At 28.3% G+C, this 18,498-nt stretch overlaps 1 protein-coding gene across 2 annotated transcripts in view; it reads right to left on the reverse strand.

The window, feature by feature from the left end:
- Window positions 1–273: 273 nt before the first annotated feature.
- Window positions 274–18,498, reverse strand: part of Lim1 (LIM homeobox 1) — a 299,256-nt gene continuing 281,031 nt past the window's right edge. For both annotated transcript variants that reach the window (XM_075361933.1, XM_075361932.1), the window contains 2 exons: window positions 4,718–4,997; window positions 274–875 (listed from right to left, as the gene is read on the reverse strand). In XM_075361933.1, coding sequence (XP_075218048.1) covers window positions 661–875; window positions 4,718–4,997 — 495 coding nt within the window. In that variant the 3' untranslated portion in view covers window positions 274–660. The remainder of the gene's footprint in view (window positions 876–4,717; window positions 4,998–18,498) is intronic.

Here is an 18,498-nt window from a genome sequence, read left to right on the forward strand (position 1 = left end):
TATTTATTAAAAATTTGTTTTGTTTTTTTCTAAATGAAGGCTATGTGTACAGTATACAAAACAATAAAAAAATAACAGTTTACTTTTATTAACAGGTCGTTTCTTCGATCATTGAATGCTTTTCAAAACTCAAACAATTATTAAATCACCTTAAATTTAACCTCGTACGTTTGTGGCTATCTGACACAAAAATTATTATCATAGTATAAAATAAATAATAGTAATAATAATAATTAATAATAATAATCGTAATAATAATAATCATAATAATAATAATAATATAAAGCTTAAAGCGATAAAATTACAGTTCCGTTTCAGGTATTTTATTTATTTTCTTTTATTATTTAATTATTTTTTCGGTAGAAATACAAGCACATTTCCCAGTATAATTATAATATTAATATTTACAAGCTTAGGAATACTATGTTTAATAGTAACGGTCGAAACAGAAACGAAGCCGGTTTAGTCCTCGCCGATAAATGAGTGAAATTCGCTCGTTGCTCGGAAATAAGTCGGCAATAAGTACGGATATCACCACACGCATACATGCACACATGCACACACACACATAATTATCCATGACGAGGAGGCAGGAACTGCAAGCGGAGCGAACGAAGAAAGGTTTATGGCGACACTTCGTCTCGTAACCGTCACTCGCTATCACCAGACGAGGCCCTCGTTTTGCAGCGATTGCGGTTCGGAAAACCCGCTATTTCCTCCTTGAGAGTTGATGAACTCAGGACTTGCCCGCTGCGATAGAAGCTGTTGCTCTGTCGCCGGAGGTGGCTGAGGCATGAACCCTGGAGGGGGGTCTGGTGTCATCCCACCGAACTCGCTGCCCATAGGCCCCATCGGTCCTGGTTCCATCGGACCTCCTGCGGACAAACACGCAATTATATTCTCTCACTACAAAACGGTTACATTGAAGAAAAAAAAAATAACACGCAATATTACAAATTACGATAATATATAACCTAGGTTATGGTACGAAAAAACATGAAATTCCTTAATTTTATGTCAACAAATAGCATTTAATCTACGATGAGCGTAGGTACAAATACTAGTTTGACCGACCATCCCAATAAAATTTGATCGTATAACGTAGTGAATGAAAAAAAAAAGAATCTTAGTAATAACAATTCATACATTTGAACACGTTCTCATATTCCACCAGGGTTAAAAAAAAATTAATTTCGTAAAAAAAAATCCTTAAACGGTTATAATATCTGTACAGAAATAAATTTTTAACAAATTGTTTCTTTTATCAAACAATATTTTAACAATTTAATTAACCAAAAATATATCAACTCTCCCTGATGATGATATAAGGCCGAAAGTGCTCAATTATATTAATTGTTATAAATAAATTAATGGGGACTGACAGATTTATTGTTATTTTAATTAATATAATATATATTTCATTAGACTTTTAAATGTAAATTTAATGCAAGCACGTTCTTTTCTGCATGAATGCTTTTCTGAGTCGTTCCAGTTTACTTTTGTTGTTTTTTTTTTTTTTACTTCAACCTATCTTCTTATAATTTTGTTACTTAAATAATGAAGTTTTTTCTCTGTCGCGTTTTATTACCTTAATTTATTCCTATTTATTTTTCAAATTGAATTTCTTCCCTAGGAATGAATATATACAAATCATTATTTCTTCTACCTTAATTTTTAATTTCGACCGAAAGAGCGCAATGTCGTCAGTGGATACATAATTAATTTTTTATTTTTGGATTGTTACTCCGTGCTGCATAATTTTTCTTTTTATTTCAGTTAATTCATCTTTCACATCGTCGGAAATTACAAAGAAAAGGAATTAAGCTACATCTTGTTTCAGAATTTTCTCTATTACAGGTTTCCTTTTCCGTTTACCCGAAAATATGCTTGTATTAACAAAAATTAAATAAATACAAGTATTTTGATAATAAAGAAATATTTTTAATCAAATAACACTTAATAAAATATTTCGTCAATTTTTGGATAACTAAAAACCAGTATGTTATTTTATATATAATTTTTTTTAATTATCTGTTTATACTTTTCAGTATATTAACCAAAATCATTATTTTAAATCAGTTACCACATCTCTTTTACTGTGCAAGGTCAATGAAATTTCGTTGTCGCTGAATTTTTCCTTTCAATTTTTGATTTAGAAAAGGTTACATAATTACATGTAAATTTGCATTTTTTTCCAAGGTAAACTCGAAAGACTAGCAAAAATATCCGTTATAAACAAGATTCCAATCAATTCACGTTCTATTATGAATATTGCAGGTTAGCCTCTAACGTATATAAAAATTTAAAACCAAAGCAATCTTTACGCCTCCTTAGTAATTTGCGTACTTACTTATTTTGATATTAGTTAAGCCTAATAGATATTTACTGTTTAAGTTATTTCAATAAAGTAGGAAACAACTAACTTAAACAACAAATAGGCTTATTTAGGTATGTACAATCGCGTTACAATTTCAGATAGAAATAAATCATGTAAATTGTCAGGAATGGTTGTAGTACAGAAAGAATATATATGTACAGAATACGTAAAAACAATTATTTATTACATAATTAAACACCTTTTCTTTTTACATAAGATTTTTTATTTTTTTTACAATAACCATCAATTTATTAAATAGGTATAATGAAATTAGGAGAAATTTTTATTTTACCGGCTATTGTGGTATACAATGCTTATATGAAGGGAAAGTAATGTAAAATACTTCACAAGTATTTTGGTCATCTTGGGCATCCCTTTTCTTTCTTTCTTTCTCATTCCAAATATTCGCAAAAACTAGTATACGATTTTGTATGTTTATATGTGTTAGTTGATGTCTATTTTGCATAATGTCTCTGAAATAAGAGAAAATATAATTACGAAGTTTTATATAGTGAATTATGTGTATGGGCCATTGATGCTATTTGTTTTTTTGAAAATCGAATAAGGGAGGGGTAGTTTTTATTTTCACATGGTGGAGCTAAATAAGATTTTATAATATCAGGAAATTTTTGAAACCGTGCTGCCGGTTGTTTTTTTTAATCTAGAGATAGCTATTATAAAACGTAAAAAATTATGGTACGTAAAAAAGGATTTAAAAAAAGATCTTTTAGATATTAAGATGTCTCATTAAAGTTTAGAAAAAGCTTTAACCTCAACATTTTTTTAAACAAATTATTATAATTAAAACCACAACAATAAAAATTAAACAGTAATTCGATTTGTAATTTGTTTAATTATTAAGTCTGTATATAAGAAAAATTAAGTTAATTGTATTAACTTTAAAAAAATACACCGTTAGTTTTTGTTTTTTTTTTTAGTTTATTAGAAACTATTTAGTTTTTTTAACTATGTAAAAAATAGAATTTTGTTTGAAAACAAACTCTGGGAGATAGTAATGATTTTTTTAAACTAAGTTTTTCTTAATTATTGGCCTACAGAGTACATTATTTTCCTCATTATTCTGGTATTAATTAAAATGTATTTAAATAAATACAGTTAAAATATATTCAGTTAAAAACTAAGTACTGCATAACTAAATTAACATTAGATGTGTACTGGATCGGTACAGCGCTGCAAACACCAAACTAAAGCGCAACCGAATTAAGTTCATATACTGGAAAAACGTAAACTAACAACTTTGATTGGAGTAAATAAAGTAATCTGCCGGTTTTTTTTAGCAAGGTATATAATAATATTGCTATTAATATTTCTACCTTCTTTATACGGTTTTCTCATATATACGAACTGAGATAGACTAAATTTAATGATAACTGAAAATTCCATAAACTACGCAAAATTAAATATTAATATTCGTACTGAATACAAATAGTAACAATAATAATAAAAATTTTAGTCATATACTATGTATATGACTATTTATTGAGTCAACTAGCGGTTTAGAAAATTTTAGTTAGTACTTTTTCCACATACAATATTAAGTTAGTCGAGCTATAGTTTTCAAAAATCATAAATTTGCAAGCGTAGTAGAAAACAAAATTAAAAAAAAAAATAGGAATAGCTGAAAATGGGAATATTAAAAATTATTCAATTTAAAAAAAAAAATTGAGTAATTTTACTAGAACTAAACAGTTTGTTTTTTTTTTTTTAGTATATCTATCTATGTGTATCTGTGTTGTATGAGTTTTCGAGTATAAAAAATCCCTGTCCTTTCAACTAAGAACGTATATTAAAATATGATTTTTTTAGTTGAGGTGAGGTTTTTTTTTAATTTTTAAATTCTCTACTATCAAGGATACTATACTTTAATTAAGATTAGATCAGCCCTAATAGATTTTTAAAGCTGTTTAAAAATTAAAAATTCCTTTTCAATTTATTTTATTGTCTCTTGAATACGTATACACAGTTTATAAAAAGTAGAACCATGGATCGAATAACAACAAAATAATTTACGCCTTTTTTTTACCAACATTTTACAGATTACATCTGATGAAATCGAAGGAATAATTATTTTTGCACTTAGTTTATTAACCAATAAGAATACACATTACTTGGATCTAGTTTTTTATTTTGAGTGTAAACGACTCTCGCTCGTTTGTACGCATTTTTTTATCGGTGAATTTATTTCATTCTTTTAAATTAGAAAAGATTTATTTTTAAGTTAAGTTGAAAAAAGAATTTATCCATTAAAATTTATTATTTTATTATTAAATCGCCTTTTTCATAAAAGAATGGTTAAAAGTTATTTTAAAATAAACAAACCTTGGGGATTAAACGATAGAGGTTGTCCTGGAGGACCGTGCGCATGATGTCCTGGAAAGAATTCATGATGAAAACCTGCAGGACCTCCATATCCGAATTCGTATTTACCATCCGCTGCAGCGAAATAAGGAAATCCTGGTGGTGGTTCATCCAAACTTCCAGGACTAAGATTCATCGGAAATCCTCTCATTTTTCTCGAACCTCCGAAGAACGGTGCTCTGCCCATAGACGTTAATTGTTTCATTCTCCTTTCTTTGCTTCGTTTGTTTTGAAACCATACCTGGAAGTAAAATAATTAATAAATAAATAAAAATAGGAAGTTTTTTAACAATATTTTATTGTTCATATTTTTATCATAAATTTGTTTCTGTTTTAATCGAAATAATTTATCGGTTTAAATCTATTGTTTGAATGTCGACAAAATTGAAAATCAAGACCGTCCCAAAGAAACGTAAATTATTTAATATGATTTTTGAGAAATTTTTCAATTTATTTTCCCGTAATTATTATCCTTTATTAATGATTACAAAGAGTAACCGTATTCTAGCATACTCTATCACAGGGGATATTAGATACAATCAGTGCAGGTACGATCTACTTCAGAAAGAATAGAAACAAGATTAAACTTGTTTTTCAACTCGTGTGTGAGCGTGCCTTTTTTCTTTTATATAGATACACTTAGCGATTAAAAAATGACTTCACAAATTTAAAAGCATATAAAAATTTATTGAGATGACTTACAGATTTGGTTGAGATCTTGTTTCACAGAAAAGCAACATCAAGTTTGTCACTCAACATACACTTTGGTTCGGTATGGCTTCCATTTGTAGTGCGATATACATCCCACCTGAAGTCGATTTCATTCCAGACTGTAGACAGCAAGTCGGGCGTTACCTGTGCAGCTGTGGCGTTAATTCGAAGTCTTAGTTCAACAAGATCAGCAGGCATAAACCCGATGGATGCAGGCAATGAAACCACACAAGAAAAAATCTAGCGGGATCACATCTGGGGATCGAGGTGGCCATGCAATTCGACCTTACGACCGATCCATCGACCTGGGAATCGTGTATCAAGAAACTCTCGGACTTCTAAGCGGTAATGAAGTGGTGCCCCGTCTTGCTGATAGTAAGAACATTTTGGTTATCATCGTCATACCGAGGATTTAGAACATTTTGAAGCATATCCAGATAGACGATACCGTTTACGGTTGCCTCCTGGAAGAAAAATGGTCCGTTCATTCTAGAAGAAGAACAACGTGTCTCGACGAAGGTTTTCTGTCAAGAGTAAATTCTATGCTTATTACGAATCTCTTTTTTTACCTTACTCTCTACAAAAATTAGTTCAACTGCAGCGCTGACTGCAAATCGTGAAACCAAAATACACAGAGAGCACGTTCCGCACCAGTAAATGTATGCATTTTTAACAGCAGTACTGACAGCGCTGGTGGCCAAATTCGTTACTAATGAACTACATGAGTCAATAATTGATGTGTTTTGCTATGAAATGAGACCTCAACCGAATCTCTGAGTTATCTCAATAAATTTTTATGTGCTTTTAAATTTGCTAAGTTCTTTTTGAATTACCAATATATATATTAATCTTATATATATTATATAAGAATTAGTATGGAGTTAATAAAAAACTGGGAAACAATCCAAGAAAATAAAATAAAAATACTAAGCTTTTTTTTTGACAACGGTATATAATTTGTTTTTTTAATTTTATTGAGGGAGCAACCAAAAGTGAATTAGTAGTAGCTCTTACCGGCATGGATGTATTACTCATAGTGAAACTGAAAGTAGATGGGAAATTTTTAAAATAGATAAGAATAAAAAGAAAGTTACGAAATGTCATACAATGGAAGACAGTTATTTTTGAAGTTATCGATATGCCAACCGGTTTGAGGCTGTGCTTCATTCCTTTCTATTTTATGTTACTCTTATGGTATTATAACGTAACTCTATCCTACATCCTCAGTTATTTAATCTATGTATCCTAATCTTTATCTTAATATACTCTTTTTCTCTTCAAAACATCCTGCTTCTATTAAGCTAATCTGAATGTCTTAATACATGTCTCTTTACAAGATTCTGCCACGTTTTCTTTTTCTCTCTTATTCGTCTAAAGCCTTTTCACGTTTTACTTTACCACCCAGCTAATTTTAAAAATCCTTCTTACGATCACATTTAAAAAGCCTTTATAATTTCCTTTCTATTTTTTCTTATAGAAAACAGAATATGAAAAGAATAAATATTTTCAAAAACGGTATTAGAGAAGGGTTTTAAAAGGCTGATAAAATACAGAATAAAGATGTTAAATATCCACATAGTTTATAAAAAGGAAAAACTCTAAAGGAAGAAAGTATTGAAATATTGCATATAAACCGGAAATTCGTATCGGCACAAAACAGAATGCAATATAAAACACCATCAAACCGTACTGATCAATTGTTAAAAAACAATTTGTAATGACATAAATACAAATTTTCATAGATATTTTAATCTACATTAGAATGTATCCACACGTTTACCGATAATGTCTTTAGTACTTCATATCTCAGTTTAATTTAAAGTTAAATGGTATAGGCAGGTTAAATTAAGCTTAAATTTTGAATCTCTTAACGGAATAAGAGATCAATGAGTTAGAAATGTTATATTAACATATTATATGCAATCGAATGTTCAAAGAATGATTTAGTTTTATATATGTATATATATATATATATATAGTATCATTAATTATTACTTGAAATCATAAGAATAATAACTGACAAACATATTTAACAAAGATTTATCATCAGTTCCTTTCTTTATAATTTTATACCTCATCGTAAAATTTATTAATCACACTTTAATTTACCTGGTTACAGAATATTTTTTACTATATATTTACAATTTTTATACGATATAAATATGTTTTTGTAAGATGTATAAAAGAAACACCGTGTAATTAATAATAATTATTAATTTCTCTTCTTTAAAAAAACAAATTTTATTGATGTTTAGCAGTAGCATTTATTTTTAACGCATTTCTTATTTAGGGAGTCTAGGGTGTAACGTTCCTACGTGACCGCTATCATTTCACAAACAATGAACGCAGCTTCCTAACGGTACTGAATTAATTAATAAAGTTACGCAATTTGTACGAATGTAATCACTGATTTAGAACTTCTACTCTTAATTTTTTACAGATTATAATGATAATAATTTTAACTATATCATATTTGTAGTATTAAGTATGTATATGCACGTATGCAAACAAAGTGTATGTATATATGCATTTGTGTCTAAAAATTAATTATTTAAATTGTTGTTTAATTATTGAGATGAATTCGTACATCGGCAATTAAAAAAAAAAAATAAATAAATAGAAATTATCAAGGTTAATTTAGTTAGTTATGAAAGAAAATCCTGTTATTAAAATTATATTTCACACGCGTATTAAGGATTAGGTATAAGTCTATAGATAATACGTTAAAGTATCAAATCTTCTGAAAATTCGAACTTCCTTTTCATTAGTCTATTTTAAATTAAACATGAAATTACTTTCAAGGACAGTGGGGTAAATAAGGAAGAAAATATTTGGAATTAAAGATATGTTTGTTTGAATTTTAAAGTAAAATTTTATTCCCTAAGAATTTGTTATAATTCAGCATCTTCGTTTGTAAAACTAGGCTTCATCGCGTCGTAATCTAATTAATATGCTTTATACTTTTATAATTATAAGTTTTACTTTTCTTATCGGGTTTATCTGAGTAAAAAATATATAATTTAATGTTAATTACACGCTCGGGACATATTCTCTCTCTACGGAAACCTTACTAGTATTGTTTCTAATCTAAAATAAATCTCGCTTATTTAATATCTTCACAGTTGGAAAAATTACACACACCTGACAAACACAAATCTTAATGTCGCCCTCAAAATCTAACGATAATTGTGAAAATCTAGAGCTACACTGTTTTGGGTAATTTTTTTCCTGATATTAATATAATATAATAAAAAAATATATATATAATGACGATTTATGGTAAGATTATATACATTTCATTACAGTCTATAATTTACGTATTTATTAACATAACAAATTATCTAACTAAGACCTTTTTATAAATTTTCCCGTTATTTGAATCAAATTTTTCCAAACACAAGGCAGGAAAAGGTACTATTGGAGTAAAATTCATTAAATATAATTTCGTAATGTTTTATCATTAAATAAATAATTTCAATACTTGGGTGTAAGAACGTAGAACTTAGAACAAAATTCATCATACATTTGAGGAATCGGGAAGGAGTATAAATTTATCTCCAAACAGCTATAAATTAAACTTTTTTCCATTCGATATGGAAGCGTTAGACTTTTATTCAGTTTTATATAGAGATTTAAAAACTCTCAATCAAAATTTTTCGTAAGTAAAAAATTACTAAATTTTATTCTGGTTCTCAAATCATCAAAATCAGAATTTCCGTTCTCAAAATATGAAAAATTCCACTAGTCTAAAGGTGATAAAGACAAAATTTTGTCAGCAAGTGAATTTACAAAAAATTAAAACAACAGCAATTACATTATTACAGAGATCTCAATGATTTTTTTTTTTTAATATACTTAAACGGTGTAGGAGTTATAAAAACTTAAATAACTCTAATCTTAAACAAAAACCGCATCAGGCTTTTATTTTGCGAATAAAACTATTCCGTTTCACTTTTGGGGAATAAGAACAAACTTTGGTAATTCATAGATATCAAGACTTTCATTCTACATTACATTGACGTCCTATGTTTACAGTGCGAGCTGTCAATAACGCATAGTTTATAAATTAAATTGTTTGTTAAATGAAATTAATTAAGTTTTAATGAAAATTTAAATACTCTGGATTTATTAAAATTTTTCAATTCTTTTTCAAGATTTTTTCCAAAAATGATCTAATTTCCAAAAACTATACATTGTAACGTTTATCTCAAAAAGTTATTAGTTTAGTAAATAACTAAATTAAAATAAGCGATCACTTTAAACGACGAAAAGAAAATACTTTAGGATAAAGTTTTTAAAAAGAGATCTCGTAGATCTGATAATGAAAAAATACCGTAGATGATTTTTGTAACTACTAACTGCGATTGTCACCCATATATGCGTGTGTATTTGTTCATAAAAAAAAGATAAATTTACAGCTAAGAAATAAATTTAAGTTCTGATTTATACTAATAGGAAATGAAAAAAAAAACAGATTGGAGATATCCCTCTTCTACATTAAAAATGATACTATTTTCTCTAAGTAAACTTTTTTCAACAGTTCATCAAACTTTTTGAGCACAAACATATTTCTTTAAAAAAATAAATAAATAAAATTATTTAAATTACACAGCGTATTGAAATTTAAATATTTAGATAGTAAAAATTGTTAGAATGTACGTATGTTAATGAAGTGAACAGCGTGGTTCTAAAAATACAAAGATGTTATTGTTATTGCGAAAATAATAATAATCAAAGTAATGGAAAAAAAATTATGTTATTTATTTTTTTTTTGGGTTGATAGTTACTACCTCGCGTCATCGGCGTCAGTACCAGCTCCTTCGAATAACAGCGATCTCCATGGAGATGAGGAGATGAGTTTCATACAAAGGAACCGCTAGCGTCTACCCGCTGTGAAGGGCTGTCCGCTCGGGACTCCGAGACTCCAGGGGGGCTTAGAGGGGCCACCCGCCCCGGTCGTATTCGCAGATTTTATTAAAACTTGTAATTTATCAAACGGTCATGTTACGAAGTGTTACAAATTACACAAGAGAACAGGCTGTTGTTAAAAAATCATAATAAATAAACGTAATAAAAAAAAAAAAAACAATAACAAACGAAATAAAATAAATGAACTACATTAACAAACGAATGCGCGTGCAGACCGACATCAACTGGTAACATTAATTCAAACAATAATTTTTAAATTTATTCACTTCATTTATTATGTATCAACACAGATTACTGGGAATGTTTCATTTAATAAGCTCTTTTAAATCGTTTTGAATAAGTATTTCATCTATCAAACAAGAGAATTTTGTACCAAATCAGTCCTAAATTTTATTTACCGTAAAATTTATAGGTGTACGAGTATCATCTTTTGGTTAGTAAAGTAAAAAAAAATAAATCACGAACAAAAGTTAGGATTCCTAGTTAAAAAAAAAATTTAAATGTCCTTGTAAATTCTATCGGCTTTATTTTCATTCTTTAGTTAAACTTGAAAGTATATTACAAGACTATTACTAGACTACGTTAAAATAGTGCTAATCCCCCCTTAAGAATGTTAAAAAAATAAAAACTATTCAAAATTAAATTTATTTATAAACTATATTCATTATTTATTTACTTTTACCTTTGTAATGTTATAAATATATCCAGAATATATTAAGATAAACAGAAATATAAGTAAATAATACCACTAGTTGAAAAAAAGTTAAGATAATAATATGTTTTTGTTTTCAAATTAACCGATCTAAAAAGAAATATATTTTACTGCCTGCATAAATGACTATTGGAAAAATGGCTTTAATATTTTAGTCGTAACTTTTTGAAAAAGGAGTTGTAATATTATTTTTTTTTTTTTTATAAAAAATACTTGTGACAATAGCCATTTATTGACCGATCTGATTTACTTTTAAATCTTGGACTAAATGTACATTCATTTATTAGTCTAAATTAATGGAAAAGTTAAATGATACGGTACAGGGAAAATTTATTATTTAAGTGGTATTACCGAAATAGTATTTAGCTTAATCTATTAATGTAATGCACGTAAAGCTCACAAGGATTTATTATACCTGACTTTACGGGTAGTTTATTTAACGTCCCTTTGTCTGTTTATATTTCTAAAACTGGAATTAAAATCCTGTTAAAACGGTATATCAAGAAAACTGGCGGTAAATAAAAATTGAAATGAATTAGTTATTATCATCAATTATACGACAATTTATTTGTTTTAGTCTTATAAAGAACGATTTCAGCTGTAATGCACTTAAGATTTGCTTATTTTTACACTGAGGATACCGTTGTGGTCTCATAAAGAATCCATACGTGGAACAATGTAGGCGTGTACCGGGATTATTGTGCGTATTAAAATGGCGTCCGTGCTTCGAACAGTTGCCACGAGTAAATATTTATAAAATCAAATTTACATATAAATACTTTAGACAGAAACAAATTAATTAATTCCTACTGGAATACAACTTTTTTAAGAAGAAATTCAGTAGTTTTAATCTAAATGTGTCCACGCTTTCTTCCAAACTTGAAACTAACTGCCTGCGTCTCTACTTCGATTCATCCTCCGAGAAATTTTTTTTCTAAACTGCAACAAAACGGAAAGAATATATTTTTGTCTAAATCTGTTGACTGATATAGTAAATTCAGTGTCAGTAACGCTCTTTTATATAAATCTTACTGTAGTCCACTTAAACAGAATCGCTTACAAATTATAAAGGGTTCTCTTATAGCTCTGTAGGCTGAAACTATTTGTTGTGCTGAAGCGATAAGTGATGTTTCTCTTTTATTCTGCAATTCCCATATATCCTACGGTATGCATCTCCGGTGTGGTAGTGTTCCGGAGCGAACGAAATTCAATAGCTTCTAGAGAAAGCGATGAGAATTCTAACCGAGTTCCCTGTTACGCTCGTTGCAGAATTCTATTTTTAAAAAATAGAAGTTTACATTACTTCTTTTTTTCCCGGATATTTATTTATTTTTTAAAATTAAGATAATTTTTAAAGCGTTTTGGCACTTATTAGATAAGCATTCTTATAACACGCGATTATTTGTTCTGCTTAACCGTTTAAAATAATTTCAATATTCGAAATGCGTTTTTTTAATATATTACAACCGCATATCGGAGTTATGAAAAAGTTTCTTACGCATGAACGTTTATAAAATCTATAAAAATACTTTTAAGTGGAAGTGATCTGCACAACTTATTAAAAACATTAAAATTGTATTAACTGTTTAAGGTTAGATCACGCTAGATAACGAAAACGTTTAAAGCAAAGCGATTAAAATAATAATAAGTGCACTGTATATGAAGCTATTAATAAAAACTTTACATATTATTTTGATTAACGATTGTGATTTACGAGTTAATGCGGGATGTTTATCGTATAAATAAAGAAAATTACCCGTTACTCAAAGTATTTTGTAATCAACTTATCTCTGTCATAATAATGCTGAATATTTTAAAGACATCCACAATTATGGTATTTTTAAAAGTAAATATGTATTTCCCAAAACATATATTATCAAGAGGTATTGATAGTGGAATAAGAATCGTTTAATTTCGGTGTTCTATGATAAAAATTTATTAAACGATCTTTGTTTCTTTTCTTTACATAAGTTAACTAAAAGATGCTAAACCGTAAAAGATTTTATTTATCGTAGAACCACCAGATCGTCATACAAGGTTTTATTTAGAATCTAAAATAAATTTCTATTTATTAGAGAACATAATCCCTTCCATAAATCTTTGATTTTTGTGAAAATTTATCATAACGTATTCAAATATATACTACAACTAAGAGGTATCCGCTAACAGTAGTATTCAATTTAACTGTCATTTATAGACTATAAGAAATATATAATCAAACTGGATTACGGATGTTTATAAAACATAAATTAATGTTTTAAATATTAAAGACGTTATCGCATCGTAATTTATTTATGTGCAAAATTGATAGTTTTCTTCTTATAGGCCTACATTTATAGGCATTATATTTAACGTATATGAAATTAATGAAAAAACGTTATTTGCCTTCATTGTTAATAATAAGAGTCTATCTATTTGTAAACACAAAGATGACTACCAAATGTCAATATATATATATATATATATATATATATGCACGCGCGCGCGCGAACACACACACCCACATATATACGCACATGTACAAGTTTACGAAGATTACATTAATCATAATACTAATCAGAAATTTATAGACTTCGATTTTTTTTTTTTATGTACACGAGTATAATCTTGTATACATACACAATAAACACGCACACAGGTTAAACAGTACGTACATATTTCAGCTCAAGGCGATCAATTACGGAATGTTGTGTTCCGAGTCTCATTTCTTCATTTTTCAGACGAATACATTACAAGCAATCCAATTTTTTGTAGTTTTTATTTTTTATTTTAAATTAACTACATGTTTGCATTGTGATTTAGTACAGGTTGTTGTGCTACGTACAATGTTGTACGAGTCTTTGTGATTATGTAGGTCTTGTCTATTGGCTGTATACCTAGCATTAAATAACCGTATTCTTTCATGCAAAATTTTTTTTATAAAAATTATTAAATTACATTAGATTGTGTCATATTATTTCTTTTTTTAATAAATTATAACCCGATTAAACATATATAATAGATTTTTAAATTTAATTGATGTTTTTATACAAACAGAAAAAGTTTATGGATACATTTTTTAATACCTTTAAATAAATAAAAAAATATAATTTCTGTTTGCTTTTTCGTATTATTACTTGTAACATTTATTTATCTTTCATAAAAGAAGAAAATAATTCTTTTTTATGATACCCCTAACATAAAAAATAACTTTAGAGTGTAAAATCTTTTTTTATAACTATAATTAAGCTTTCATGTTATTTTTAACATGAACATTAATTCTTAGTGCTTGAACTCTAATGATAAACACTTATGCATCGTTGTCTAATTTTCAAACCTGCAACAGGTATAAAAGACTGGATAGTAGAATATATATATTAAATTTATCTATGCCGAATATATTTTTAAAGTTTTTAAAAAGAATGATAGTAATTGGGTTCGGTTAATATAATTCTGGGGTTAATCCTTTTTGACACCGACGTTAAGAACATAAAGTGTATAATGACCGATCGTTCTGATCATATTATTTCAATCGTATGATTTTATTTATAAAAAGGGCTGTAATAAAATAATAATAATAAAATAGCTATTAATTACATTTGTAATTCTTAGTTCGTGGTGAATATAGTCTTTATTTAAGACTAAGGATGTTATTTTTTTATGGTCAAAGAAAGGATTTTTAACATTTCCTTATGATTGATAATTTTTTTTTTTTGTTATCTGGTGATTACATCTAACTCAGTGTTACAAATATTTTGAGCTGATTGATCTATGATCTTGCTTCGCCGAATTAAATTTAACAATCCCCCCTCCCCCCCACGAGTAACCAGGTTTTAAAATATGAAAATCCAAGGTCGCATAAATAGAAAATATAAACGCAAATCGGTTTCTTACTTTCAAGTAGAAAACATCTTTAACGGCACCCTTATAACAAATAAATATTGGAAAAAATTTTTTTTTGTCTAAATGCAGTTAATTTTATTTCATACTTTTTTTTTGTAGTATAAAATTTATAATATAATTCGTTTTATTTTTCAAAATATTTAGTTCGATGGAGTAGATCTTTAACGTCTGACAGCGTAATAAATTACGAAATACAAAATAAATTTGGTCGGCGGCCCCATAAAATTGTAATTAAAAGGGGAGGTCCCGCGTTCACTGATGACGGCTGTTCATTTTTCAACAGCCGTACCGAGTGCTACAAAACAACAAAACAAAACAAAAGGTTGGTAAATCGTCGGAGAGTTGAGGGATGCCTCCTTCTTGTTGTAAAAACGTCTCATAACTGACCGTAACTCATTAAAAACTGGAATGTAATCATATTTTTTCCCCTCCGTTGTCTAAAAGGGAAAAAACATCGCTCTTGAAGGACGCAGGAGAAAAGGATGGGCGTAGACAGAAAAAAAAAATAAAAAAAAAATAATATGCAGGCAACAAACAGGCAGCAAGATGGCGGGGGACGGCGGACCGATTCTTCATACCTTTTAGTTAGGCGAAGTCCCTTTTGTCTCTTTTTTAATGGAAGAGAATGTAAGTAAGTAACATAGTTAATGATAGTGTGCCAGCGCGAAACAATTAATTGAGAATTCTAATTCCATCCAGTTCATACACATCTCCTGTTGAGGTTTAATGATTAAGCCTACATCGAACACAATGAAATACCATTTACGCGTGTTTTTTTTTTCAACCGTATTTTCATTTACGTTTGGACACGAGTGCACATCAAATTATTTCGTTTGTAAATAAATGTAATATGTGTTGTTAAATTGATAAATAGCCGAAAGGTTTAAACGTCTTATAAAAGTTTCAATTAATTATTCACGAGTTAAAAAAATAAAATTAAGATAAAAAGGGGGTTTTGCATCTGTTATGGAATATTACGTAAGAAATGTAGTAAATCAACTGACATGTTGGATTACAGTAAATTTGTTATTGATAAATAGCGCTCTAACGTTCACCGCATGTAACTTTCTGTAAATATATTTTAAAGTATTTGCAATTTATTATGATGTAGAAAAGATTTAACCATAGACCTCTTGACTCCTCCAAAGCTACTTAAAATCTCTTTGTTTTTAGACACATCGCGAGGAACGACTAATAATAATTTTTGGTTCTTCAAAAATCGATAATTTTTCAAAAGAAAAGTATTTTAAGTAATCGAATCTATCTCCGTTGAACATTTTATGGAGATTCCTATGTAAATACTCTTACATACATATTCGTTTGTCGAAAGTTCTCTTTTAATCGATTCCGATAATTTGTTTAGTAAATATTTTTTGCAGTCATTAATCGATATTAAACCGGTATGAAAACTATCCGACTAATATACATGTAAACTGACATCGTATTAGAGGAATCGTTTAAACCCAACAAAGTGATTTTAAAATAACTGCGTGCATTTACTTAACTTCTTTTCTTAAATCTAGCATACTACATAGAAAAATCTACCACCATTTTTTGAGAAATTTAACAATGAAGTTTTACAGAAAAAACTTGTGATCTTTTTATCTGGATTATCATGTCATGTCATATCATATGTGCCCTTAGATAGGTCCATTGCACAATGTCCATCTCCATTCTTCTTCTGATCCCAGAAAGAACTTTTTAAGGTCCTGATAGCTTCCTTTTTCTTTTAGATCGTTTTTTTTAATCTTTTCCGTTCTCTTTTCTACGTAACCTTTACTGATCGTTATAGCTTTAAACAATCCTTACGATTTGTCATATCCCATTAGCTTTCGTATTCTAAATTATTCTGATTAGACTTATATATTTAGTTCACTCCCCTTCATTCATTACTAATTTAATTTTTTTCTCTGTTCATTTAATCAAACTCGGCTTGGACTATTAATTAATTATACGAATCATTTATTCTGTAATTTTTTATTTAATTGTATACAATATTTCAAAACATCATTTTGTTTAACTAATCCGTCGTCAATATGTTTTTATTATTCAATACGTCAAAAGAGCATTTAACAATCAATTTTCTAATCAGTAAATATATATTTTTTGCCAGTAAATTTCTTTTACACACACACACATACACACAAGCGCGCGCACACACAAGTATATATATATATGGACTTTATATAACTATAAAGACTCTTTTATTTTTCTTATTTAATCAATTTTTACACTTAGACTGGAAAATATTTTAATTTGTGTCGTTTTACGTTTTAATTGTATTTTACTGTGTTGGTAAAAGTGAACCTCATTCAGTTTTTTATTTTTTCTTACATATTTAATTTATTTAATTGTTTGCTTTTTCGTACTAATATTCTTTGATTAAATCTATCCTACTTAAAAATAATAGTTTTATTTTTTGTTTAAAAAACATCTTTACTGAAATATTTAATAGCAAATAACTTTTAAAAATAATAAATTTCTAGAAAACTGGAATTTTTTATAGAAAATAGAAATATATAATTAATGTGTTTAAAAAAAGTATATATGGTAAATTTACAAAATTTTTAAATTGTTAAAGATATATATGTACCATTGATACTTAATATTTATATAAACTTTTATATTAAATACAATTTTTTTTTTTATCGAAATAATCATTATGCTTATAATATATATTTCCTTTCGCAGGGATTGACAGAATTTTAAGAGCTCACGGTCGGAATGTTTAAGGCGATACCTTTACATACATTCACCTTCAAACATCGTGATTTTTTTAGGGTTATTTATTTAATTTTTATCCTCCGTTTATTGTGATTAATAGGAAGTAAATAAGAAAGAATAAATTGAACGGTTACGATTTTCCCGGCTTGGTTTTCTTTGTGCTTTTGTGTACGTATAAATGTATTTGTGATGTAACCATTGACTGTTATGTATTTACTACAAATAAAAAAAAAATCTTTACGAGTTTGAAGACCGACAACGTTCTTTAGAACGGCGTTTAAAGAATACTTGTGCATAGAGATGTGGAAAAATGAAGATTATCCTGCTTCCCATAAAGATGTTTCTGTTTATTAATGAAGTACGCATGTGTGTGTGAGCGGGTATCTGTGTGTGTTTGTGTCGGGAAGGAAAGAGGGGAATAGTAAATGGTGACATAAAGCGGTCCTGTTATTTTACTTCCACCGTGGACACTCATAATGAACAACTACATACTACCAGGGTATCTCCCCCTCTCTCCCTTAAAATTAATTTATCTACCACCTGTCACCGTCCAACAACACCACAGATTACGAGTACATGCATAGATTGCCCTATTCGACCCCTGTATAAATTCTACAGATTAAGCACACAACATGAATATTATACGGAAAAAATGTACATACTCGTTAATAAATAAATAAATATATATATATATATATATATATATAAACAAACGTACTATCACCCAGCTCGATTTTACGTCATTTTTTTTCGTTATAATATGATTTATTCTTCTAGCATCGAA

The sequence above is a fragment of the Lycorma delicatula genome, chromosome 4 (genome assembly GCF_047948215.1).
Source record: "Lycorma delicatula isolate Av1 chromosome 4, ASM4794821v1, whole genome shotgun sequence".
NCBI lineage: Eukaryota > Metazoa > Arthropoda > Insecta > Hemiptera > Fulgoridae > Lycorma > Lycorma delicatula.